The 11,754-nt window shown below is 35.1% G+C and overlaps 1 protein-coding gene across 1 annotated transcript in view; it reads left to right on the top strand.

The window, feature by feature from the left end:
* Positions 1-815: 815 nt before the first annotated feature.
* The window catches only part of LOC104165850 (protein furry homolog-like), a gene marked incomplete at both ends in the record, with an annotated part of 47,818 nt that continues 36,879 nt past the window's right edge, over positions 816-11,754 (top strand). Inside the window, 6 exons of the mRNA XM_009705605.1 lie at positions 816-869; positions 6,642-6,781; positions 7,232-7,328; positions 9,755-9,834; positions 10,320-10,400; positions 10,877-11,045. Coding sequence (XP_009703907.1) covers positions 816-869; positions 6,642-6,781; positions 7,232-7,328; positions 9,755-9,834; positions 10,320-10,400; positions 10,877-11,045 — 621 coding nt within the window. The remainder of the gene's footprint in view (positions 870-6,641; positions 6,782-7,231; positions 7,329-9,754; positions 9,835-10,319; positions 10,401-10,876; positions 11,046-11,754) is intronic.

Genomic DNA, 11,754 nt, shown 5'->3' with positions numbered 1-11,754 from the left:
CAAGAGACTGTAAAAGTTGTATTTCTTGTAACTGTATAATTTGGGACTTTCCACAATGACTAGTAAGAATTACTATTACATTACTGTTATAGTTCATGAGTGTTTTGTTTTCTTAATGCTTTAATTCTCACTAAACTATTTTGTCAGGAATATAAATTAATTTCGCTTTTAACAGAACAGAATGTCTTGCTCTACTGGTAGCAATGTAATATTGTAACAATTAAATTCTAGTAATAACACATCTTTTCTGTACCTTACAAAGTTATTTCAAATGTGAAGCCAGTTGTTATTGACATTCTCCTTTTCCTGGACTGGGTTTTCTAGTTATTTTTCGTTGCAGTTCAGGGGAAATGCAAATTGGAAATGCATTGAACGGTTGTCTCTGCCTTTGAGAAGGTATTTTAAAATTCATTCTTACAGCTTACAATAGCTGCCTTATATGAACATGAATATGCATGTTAATTCAGATGGGAATGGCTTTCCTTCAAAGTTACACTTGGCACTTGCCGCCAGCTGTCTCTGTTGAGCACGCTGCTGTAGGCCCTGCTGATGGGGCGAGGTGTTTGACATTTTCTGTTTGTCAGTCTTTTAACATGATTACTGTTATGCTACCGAAATAATTTTAGATCTGTATTCTTCTATTTTGCAAGTACAATCCACATCTTCAGAAATTATTCTAGCTGGAAAATAACTCAAATATTCACATTAAAAGTTATTTCTTCATAATATAACTGAGAAAGAAGGAATCCATCTTTGATAACAGTCCGTTGCATTGTGAAATTCATGTGTTGTTGGTTTTTTTTTTTTTTTTACAGGAAAAACTCTTGTCCAGATCTCTTCAAAGAGGTGAAGATCTTCAGTTTGATCAGGTAGAGACATGTAATTGAAGGCAGTTTTTATTGGATTAAGGGGTGGCCTTTGCTTTTGTAGAATAGCGTTTCCACTGTTGTAATAACTTGGAACATCCACGTCTAAATCAGTGTGAGAAGATGTAGACCGTGAATGTTAGTTAGACTTCATTTTCCATTGTAAAATAAGATAGTAAGAAACTACTAGAATAGATCAATTATTTGAAGGTAGCAGTGAAAGCTGCTGGAGGAAAGATGCTGAAATATGGTAGTCGACAAAAAGACTGAATTTGTTTCTATTCCTGTCAACAGGCTTTGTGTAACCTCAGCCTCTATCACTTACTGTTTCAGTGTTTGGGGTTCTGTTTTTATAAGCAAATAGTGTTAATTTCAGTAATATGGCTCTTACTGGTGGCTTTTTGATCCTGTGGCAGAAGGCATAAGGTAGATTCAAAATGTTACTTTGTCCTTTGCTGAGTATATAGTCACACTGTGAGGCTATTCTGTTTCACTTACTGTAAATGAACTGTACCTGGAATAACTTTCTGCTCAATTTGTATGTTTATTGTCTGTATTGCAAATTCTTTCATAGTATAGGCATGTTTTTGCCCCGTAACTACTTCCTTGTAATGGAGAGGCAGCATTCAGATGAAGCCCCCTTAATTGCCTGTTCCTGCTCTTAACTGTTACGGAATAGCTTCTTACTGTATGAAGTTTAGTGTTCTGTCCATTTCTTCTGTAACTGGATTTTTGTTTCATGCTCTCTGTTACTCCTCTGAAACAGGTGTTAGACATTGCAGTGAAATCTGTGGATCTGCCTCTAATTTTCAATTAATAGCCATCCGTGCACCTCTTGCCTCCTCCCATTAGAGAAACAAATAATAGCATGTAATATTTGGTATATAATTTTCTTTTCAAAGAACAACAAAAACGAAACCACCACCAAAAACCTCACATAGCCTTTTAATATTTTCTAATCTGACCTGCTGAAAGGCCATTATCTCCTAAATGAAAGTTTACTTGTAAGCAAGGAAAATGAGTGAGGGGGAATAGGGCATAAATTCTTTGGTAGCTACAGTATTTTGTTTTAAAGCTGACCAAAAGCTAGGTAACATGCATGATAGGGAAGATTTAAGGAAATCTGTAAATCAGTAATATTTTTCTATTAACTTTGGCACTACCCACCACATTTTCCTGTACTTAAGGATGTTTTTTGTAAATCACTAGTAGTGACGTATTAAAATACATATAGGTTCTAAAAATATGCTAAGTGAAGAAAAGTAAAAATAAAGCATGTAACTGTTGAAATCTTGTAATATAAAAATGAACTTGTTTTTCTGAAAAATGTAGTACTTTAAAAATAATTCATTTTGATTGTGTGTATATATGTGTGTGAGTTCTCACTTTGTTCCTTTGTTATTTGTAAGCTACTTTGGGTTGATCGAGATCTGAATTTTAATGGTACTGAATAACTACTTTAGAGGGTCAGAGCGGAAAGGCTCCCTTGTGGTCACAGGGATCGTGAATTTTGATAGGGAATTTTGAACATTGTTTGGCAAAAGGAATTAAGACTGCTTTTTTCTGTTTTTTGCTGGGTGTATGAAACCCATATGAAGATCAGTTCTCCAGCAGTGCAGAAGGTTGCAGAGTAGGAAGAGACTGACAAAGCATGGGAGAGAGGAGGACCAGAGTGCACAGCCACAGCACCCATCAGGGAAGCTGGAGTTGTTGCTGGGCCGACCTTGTTCACCCAGAGATCTTTACGGAGTTAGGAATTCGAGTCTAAAAAGTGGCTTTAGCCATACTGGTACGGTGTCTGGGCTAGTAAATGATGTACTTTGTGAATAAAAAGAGTGTGACTGAAACAGAAGAGGGACTCTGGGAGTAAGAAGGTATCTATCTAACACTCATTCTCTTGGCTCAGTAAGCAATGAGAAGAGGGACAGAGGAGGAAGATGTGTAGTGTTGCCTGTCCCTATCATGAAAAAGTAAAATAGCTGTTTAATGGGACTGCAGGTTGTTTCTGTTGGAAGCATAACCAGAGCAAGAGGGAGCTGCTATTAGATCCCAGTGTGCAAAATCAATAGTTTTTATTTTTCAAATAGTACAATTCTTTTATTTGTCATTGAGGTTTTGATTGGAACAAAAATGTAAATTTAGCTGAAAGAGATGGAACTTTGGAAAATGAGAAGGAAATTTTTATGTTGATACAATTCTAAACGGTTAAAAATTTTAGCATTTTAGTACTGGTGCTTTCACTTTATCATTCCTAGCACATCAAGAAGCTACCGGAGCGGAATTTTTTTATAGAGCATATATTGCATTTCTTAAAATATTTTTGCTTATACAGCTTGAAACTGAAATAGCTTGTATTTTTCTTCTTTTGTTTGTTGTAGGAATCATACTTGGCAATTTCCTACTCATGTCCTAAGATGCCAAAACTTTATGATCATGCAGAAGCATATCTTGGCTGTCTCAGTGACTGAAAGCAGATGTGTCGCTGGGGTTCAGGCCTGTTCATGACTAGGCACAACTTCAGCTGTGTTTTCAGGATAATTTGGGCTCTAGCATCTTACTATAATTTGCATCTCTCTCTCCTTACCTCTCAAGGTACTGTTAGGTATGTCAAGTGCAGCAATTAGTGATTGGTCACAGCCTTTAAGGCTGGAGCATGCTTTGCTGTTTCATTCCAAGGAATATAAGTATATGTCATGATGACTAGTGCCACCCTGTCCTTCTGGGCATTACAGGATCTCTCTTTGGGTGGATTACTGTTTTCAACCTAGGCATAATTTAATGCTAAAATAAAAGTATTTTCTTATAATTTTTATATAAGATGATCTTGGATTTAGTGTCCAAGCAGCGTGATCATTAGTTTAAATAAGAAGGATAACCATATAGCTCATGTTCTGCTTAGCAGCTATGTAATATGAGCAAAGATTTCATCTTCCTGATAATTCCAGTGCCTCTTCATTAGAATGTTAAGGGTGCAAAACTTGGCAGGAAATAAATAATTATAATGTAAAACTGATTTTTCATTTCAAGAGGAAAATGTTTCATAATGCCAGTACCAATGACAATTTTTTTTAATGCATGTGATACAGCTTGTGTCTGTGGAAGACGATGTAAATTACCTAACTGCTGGAACGTTTGTGAATGCTAGCAGTATTAATATACTGTGTAAGCTTGCAGGAAAACCTAAGAAAAATGTTTCGTAAAGCTTAAAATGCAACTTTCTTCTTTTTTTTTCCTACTACTATCTTGATCAGTTTAGAAGGACGGCAGAGCAGTAGAAGTGCTTTGTGGGGTCATTTTACATCAACAGCACAGGGTAACTTAAGCGTTCACTTAATCAGTTCCTGTCCTATGGTGTGTGTATGAACATAGCTCTGTGCAATGTATTGGATATATCATCATTTTTCGAGAAAGAAAGGTTGTTATTTTTAGAGGAAGAGAAATTAAAGTATTTCCCCTGTGTTTAGGTCATTTCGGGTATGGAAGTTGACAGTAAATTCTGAAGGCAAAAGACGTTTTGGATTGCTGTGGTTGGTGATAAATCCCTTCTTCATCAAGTTTACCTTTCATTCTAAGGATTACCAGTTACACTGATGATTTTAAGCCGAGTCTAATACCTTCACTTTAGTAATTTGTGAGGAGGATTCATTCTTTCTGCTTTCTGAATTTTTTTTTTTTCTTTTGAAAATATATTAATGCTTTTCACTTGTGATTTCTACTCAGAGCTAGAGTGAGGTCAGCGGAGATGTTTGAGTACCACAGGCTGATGCAAGCAACAGGCATTTCTTGCACATGAAATCTCAATGAAGATTTTTCAAAGCAAGACTTCTGAGTTCTTTTCTGATGCTTCCTCTTACTGAAGGATAATAGTTTTAATAGTAACCCACAAGTGTCTCAAACTTCCTCATAGGTTTTCTTTCCTCTTCTCCTCTCCCTCTTCACAAGTTGTTGCAATTATTTTTTTCCCAAGGAAGTTTGTCAGACCTCTGCCACATCAGAAAATTTTTTTGAGAAACATCTTAATTTGTACATGTTCCTTTTCATCACTCCCTGCTTCATTTCAGATCACATGTAATTTTAAAGTGGTAAAATTGAGCTGGTTTTCACTGTCCACTTCTAGACAGCTGATGTAAGTTGGTTGGTTGACTGGGTATTTATTTTGTATGGATATTGGTGGACAAGGAACAGGATTACAACATGCTTGGTTTCCAAAGCAAGTCATAAAAGATTTCAACGTATGTTAGTATAAGAATGAAGATATAATCAAAATTTAGCCTTTGTTCTGAGATGCAAGGCATTATAGCAAGCCTACAGAGTATTTCTAGCTTGTTTCTTTTCTGTGTTAAAAAGGCTTCATATGGTTTTGTATTTCCTGCAATAACTGCCTTCATCTTTTCATGCAGTTAGCTCAATGTGTGTGCCCCTCCTGCAGCAGGCATGCCTAGTTTTTCCATTGAATCCCTTCTTTGTGAGTGTCCTATTGACAGACAATAAGAAAAAAAGTAATCTCATTATTCTACTAAAAATTTCTTAATGAAGCCTATTTCCTGTTCAGATTTGGAGTATATGTAGTTTGTATTGTATACTGGGATTTAAAGTTGTATGAACTTACGGAATAAGAATATGATTTTACTCATTTTGAGAAAGTTTTTCCATATTTTTATGAAATTAAAGGATTTTTCAGAGAGTCAAGAATACTACTTAATTCTTGTGACTTGAATAGCTGACTGGTTAACAAGCTGAGTAAAGTATTCAGATGGTTGAAGGAGATCCTCCTGAGGTTTCTATATGGTTAACCTGCCCCCATCCCTTCCCCAAACCTGAAAAACCAAGATGCTTCAAATGAGGACAAAGAAATAATGGCATTGATGTTATCTTGCTTTTCCAGAATAGTGAATAATAGATAAATTATAGCATGAGGATGGCTTCTATTGAAACCTCTTATTTGAAAGATGCAAGAGGTGATTAATACATGGCATCAGTGGTAGCTCCTTTTCCAGCCAGTGTTTTGGGGATGATCTTGCTCCCTGCTGCCTCCTGGCAGGGAGTTTGTAGCTGCTTTATGCTGTCTTTCTCCAGTCATTCTTCTCTCCAAGCTTGGACACTGATGAGTTCTGTTAAAGTTTAAGTTAAAGGAAACTTAGATAATTTAAGTTTCATACCATGTTAAAGTTTTCCTTCTATAATGGTTTCTGCTGCCACTGTTTCACAGATAAGTTTACAACTCACATGGGTTTTCTGAAAGAAAGCAGTAGATAGGGGAGTTATGCTGAAAGTAAATATAGCTTGAGATCTAGACCAATCAAATGTATTAAAAGTAGAGCAGAATATCTAAAATGCTCTGAATTTTGTCTGTATAATAACCAAAGAAGCATGATTTTGAAGTTTACATACTTGCTTAGTTTAGGAGGGTTATCTCTTATCTGTCATTTGTAGTGTAAAGGTATGCATTCTTCAGAGACGGATATGGCAACATTCAGGGACATCCTAAAATCTCTGCTATTTTCTCAATGTTTTTCTATGAGTTATCTGTATAAATTTAGGATTCGGTGATCCCCATGAGCTTCGGAACACTTTGTCTGCTTAAATTTATCATAATAATTGACTTAGCGTGTCATATTTACAGTAATTGTCCTAGGTGAAAATGTTACATAAAGTTACCACTTTGTAAAATGATAGGGTTTTTAACATTAAAAAACAGTTTGAAAGAATGATGATAATTCTAGGATTTCTAGATTGCTTTATCATGCTAAAGTATTTTTCTTACTTTTTTTTCAGTTGATAAGCTCTATGAGCTCAGTAGCAGAGCACTGTCTCCCCTCCTTATTGCGCACCTTGTTTGACTGGTACAGGCGTCAAAATGGAACAGAAGATGAATCTTATGAATATAGACCTCGATCTAGCACAAAATCTAAGGGGTAAGAGTGTTCCTTGCAAACGTCTGTTTGATTTTTGTGTGCTATTTTGTAAGAAAATATGTACTTTGTACCTTTTTGGCAATTATTTTGTATTTGGATCTGTCACTACTTAAATCTCTGTAGAAAAAGCATGAGTTTCTTTGAGGTAGAGTATTTAACTTGTGTAGATGATATGCATGAAATGACTTAATGATTTTGGAGTTGATATACCAAAGGAAGTTGAGCACTGATAATTCCAAGCTACTTTGTCCAGTTTCGAATTGGTTTGGTTGTTGGCAGGCCCTTTCAAGAGGGGGCAAGATGTCAGTGCTGCACCAAACCCCAAAGTCTTTCTAACCATTTTATATACGTGTGCAACAATGCTTACATGAAAGGCCTGTATACCCCTTCTCTACAATGTTTGTGTTCAGTCTTGTGTATGATATGTGTGTTCTTGATTTCTTATTTTAGAGATGACCAACAACGTGAAAGAGATTATCTACTTGAAAGGAGGGACTTAGCTGTAGATTTCATTTTTTGTTTAGTTTTAATAGAGGTTCTAAAACAGGTAAGCTCTTTTCCTTTGGCAAACCTCTCCTAATATTTTGCTTTTAATGTCAGTTTTGATCACCTTTAAATTTTTATATTAAAAGCTGAAGCATATATATAATGAGCATATGCAAGGCTGTAATTATACTCTCAGTTGCATAAAGCCTTTGGCTTCTCCTGTCTTCTTTACATGCCTGCAGTATCTCAGTTCACATATCTTGGATCCACTAAGTCAAAGCTGCTGATGTACTGCAAACAGCAAAACTGTAAAAAATAGCATTTTATTTATGTTCAGCACCTTTTGTCTACTTAAACATTTTTGAAATACACTGTGAAATCATTGAATGACAAGATTAAAGTGTCACTTTTTAAAAAAATTAGAAAGGCTATGTAATTTTGCTTGGCCTTATAGTGTAGTGCAAGATGATATCACGCAGAATTTCTGTTAATGTAAAGTTTGCATTGGTCTGTGGACTAGAGGATAGAGTTTGGCTTCAAGTAGCAGCATTTTTTTCTCCCATTTTTTGAGAGGAGAAGATGATTAGTGTAAGAAATGGTTTGAAACATGAAGCAGACTTGAGCAAATTTCACATCTTTAGTTTATGTCTTTTGTGTATAGGTACATGAAAATTAAATGGATTTTTGCGCTAAGTAAAGCAAGGACTATGGTTTAGTTTGCAAATAATTTGTAGGAGATTTATGTTTATGTGATTGTGTATGGCGTGTCTGTGATTATAGGGAAAAACGAAAACAGTAAAACAAAAGAGCTGCCTATCCTTCTCTGAGGCACCAACCAATCATCTAAAGTGATACTCCTATACTGCATGCACAGACATGCAGATAACAGTATTTAAACCATCAAACTCTTATGCGTTAGTGTTTTACAGAAAATCTTTAGTTCATGCTCTCTCTGTGCCTAAATTTTCTATCAGTATGAAAGAAAAAGGGAAATGGAATAGGTTGTTTAGGATTGTATGGGAGACTTGTATATTTTGAACTGGTACTATGTTTTCTATTGAGTAACATCTATGTTGTCAGTGATTCCGATGTCAGGAGAGGTGCCAAAGTTTTGGTCTTGAAGAGAGTCTGTGGTGACCTCTGTAATGCTTGGTGAGCCTATCACACTTGTATTCCAGACAAGATAGGTATTTTTCTGATAAGGATATTTTCCTCTGCTAAAGACCTGCAACGGGCCACTAAACATAGATACAACACTTAAGAGTCCTTCAGTCAATTTAGTATTAATTATCTAAGGAGGGTTTCTGTGTTCTGCCTGTAATGTGAATCTGCAATTAGGCAGTCAAACAAAGCGCAGAAAGGATGGCTTTTTAATCAGTAAATGTATTTACATTCGCATTACATCCATCTTCCTGGGAGCCCTGTCATTTTTTAATTCTTAGAAACTGGTTTTAGAGGGTGCAAAGGGTATGATCCAGCACTTTCTCTAATACACACAGAGCAACCGGAGAGAGGGTGACAGACATGACTTATGTAGGAACTAAAATCTTTTGCTTAAATGACTACATATTACTCATTGTATAAATATGCATCTAAATAGCCATTTCCAGTAACTGGAAGTTCTTGTACAAATAGCTTTCTTGATGCAGAAGAGTATGAAATTTTCTAGCAGTAAGTACTTAATTTTCTGTAGACAAGACAGTCATCTTTTCTTCTAATATATTTTAGTGAAAATCTTAATCACTGTTAAGCAGTAATGTTTAGTAGGGTTGTCCTAGTCCCTATCTAAATTGCTTTGAAATTTTAAAGATATTATGATTTCTTAATTATATATAGTGCCCTTTTTTTTTTTTTTAAAGAATACTTTTGATTTTTTAAGCAATAGTTTTCTTTTAAACCTGAGAGAAGTGACGATGTCAAAGAGAACTTCAGTAAAAAGAGCCTTCTAATCCATGCTTGGTTTTGGTTTCTCACCAAATTGTTAATTACTGTGAGGAAGATTTTTGTATGTTTTGGTTGTTTTCATCTGCAGAAAGTCTAAAATAGAGATGATCATCTCTTCTGCATTCTTAGTTTTTGGTTTTGTCTTCATTTCTATTGAGATGAATTGCATTTTGAGGTTAAATCTGTAATAGTAACACTACACAAGGCAGAAAGTATGGAAAGATGCATAGTTAACCTAGTCTGGTAAATTTTGGTGACAAATTCGTAGTGTTTACATTACTGTTGTGTGTTTTATTATGAACGTAATCCCTAAAAGCCAGTATGCAAAGTAATTTAAGAGAATGACAATACAGGTTGTATAAATGTTCATATATTGCAGAATTAACTTGATATCGTATGCCAACAAAGGATGTATCTTTTCACAATAGCGGGAAAGATTTCTACAGGGCATCTCTCAGTACTGTTTATTTACTTCATACGTGCATACATGCATGTGTATGTACACGCATAGTTACATACATATAAATGATATCTGCGTTTCAGATACCTGTTCATCCCGTGCCAGATCCTTTAGTACATGAAGTTCTAAACTTGGCTTTTAAGCACTTTAAACATAAGGAAGGGTAAGTTTTACTTGTATACTTTAAATACTTTGTAGGTATTACCAGCCTCTCCTTGATTGCTGTGATTGTTATTCTTTGCCTCACATGTAACCTGTTGGTGACAATACTGTAAACGAACACTGATTGATACCTTTAAGCTGAAAACCTATCTTGAAAGAACACAGCTGTGCTCGGTACAATGCTTAGAATATCTGGAATGATTTGTGTAGCCAGCCAGAGTAAGAAAAGTCTGAGTTTGGATAACTATAGTAAACTTCGTATGCAGAATATTTCTCTTATGTCCGCTTAATGAAACTACATTACTTTAAATGCCACCCATGTATTTTATGTTTGACTTTCATTGTTTTCATGGTAATAATCTGCCTTGCTATGGAACAAACCTTTTGTTTGTAATTGAGAACACGCTTGGGGTTTAGAAGAAGAAATTCTATGTATTTAACACCTTCTTTTATTATTTTTTTTCCTTCCTTTCTTGTTCTCTTTAGGTATTCAGGAACCAACACTGGGAATGTGCATATTATTGCAGACTTATATGCAGAAGTGACAGGGGTTCTTGCTCAATCAAAGTAAGTTCAGTCTCTGACTCTTCTTGCGTTTGGGGAAAAATGACACTAGACTTAAGACTATTTATTATAGCAACGTTTATTAATGACCCCAGTAACTAATCCCTTTAGTGGCAAGTGTAGTCAGGTGTAGTCTGGCGTGTCCATCTGATGTTCCAGCACAATAAATTTGAACAAATCAAGAAATAATCTTCAGGGCAATACTGAATTGCTTTTCTGTCAACTTCTGTGTGCAGGGGAAATGAGGCCTGGTATCAGTCAATAGTTGTTGTTCAGTTAACAAGTATATTCTAATGTACCGATCATCATAGGCACTCTTGAATGCCTAGATTTTTAAGTATCAGGGTTCATCTTGCTTGCGTCTCTTTTACTGTAGATGCTGTTACGATTAACAGACTAAAGAAATCTGTTCAGAATTATAGACATCATGTAAAAGTAACTAAGATTGCAAATAATTGCCATCTATATCCCTTGTTCAGGTTTCAAGCTGTTAGGAAGAAGTTTGTCACTGAATTAAAGGAACTGCGACAGAAAGAACAGAGTCCTCATATAGTACAAAGTATCATCAGTTTGATTATGGGAATGAAGTTTTTTCGAGTAAAGATGTATCCCGTGGAGGATTTTGAAGCATCGTTTCAGTTCATGCAGGTAAATGTCGTCCTTCATCCTTTAGTTCGTAAGTTCTCAGAGTATGAATCATTTGTTTCTCTGCAGTTCGTGAGTACCTAGCATAATGAGAGCCCATTCTCAATTGTCTCAGTAATGTCACAAACCTGTAATATATGAATTCATTCAAGACTAAATGAAAATGGGTAGCAATCAAATAATTTTCTTTCTTTATGAAAGCAGTGGGTTAAAGAAAAAAGTTACTTGATATTTATTTTTTCTTTTTTAACAACTGAGATGCCAAGAAACACTTTGTTTAAAAAACACTCAGTTAATTTTCAGAAAGACTTAAAATCTCTTTGTTTGCTTCTCTTGATTGTGGATTAAAAATTGTCCTAATGAATAACTTGCTGCTTCCACAGTAACTGAAGTTATTGCAACTTGATCATAAATTTTATTAGAGCTGTTTAACAGCCATTGACATTGATCTCAATCCTGAAAAAACTAACATACACATTGGTGCTTTAGATTGTGTCCAGAGTGGTCAGTTTGGTATAGTGGAATATACAAACGTGTATGGATTATTTATTTCTCTATAAAATTTTCTTTGTATCAAAGTCATCTTGAAAATGAAAAGGAGTATATTTAAAATGTTATTTTCTAATAATTTCAATAAAGATAAGCATTTATTTTTTAAAACTTCAGAATAATCTGAGGAAAAATGTGCATATTTATATTCTTTTATCTTCTG

This window comes from Cariama cristata, unplaced genomic scaffold (genome assembly GCF_000690535.1).
Source record: "Cariama cristata isolate BGI_N322 unplaced genomic scaffold, ASM69053v1 scaffold8548, whole genome shotgun sequence".
In the NCBI taxonomy this organism is placed as follows: Eukaryota; Metazoa; Chordata; class Aves; order Cariamiformes; family Cariamidae; genus Cariama; species Cariama cristata.
The sequence above is the reverse complement of the archived record's forward strand: the minus strand, read 5'-3'. Positions and strand labels throughout refer to the sequence as shown.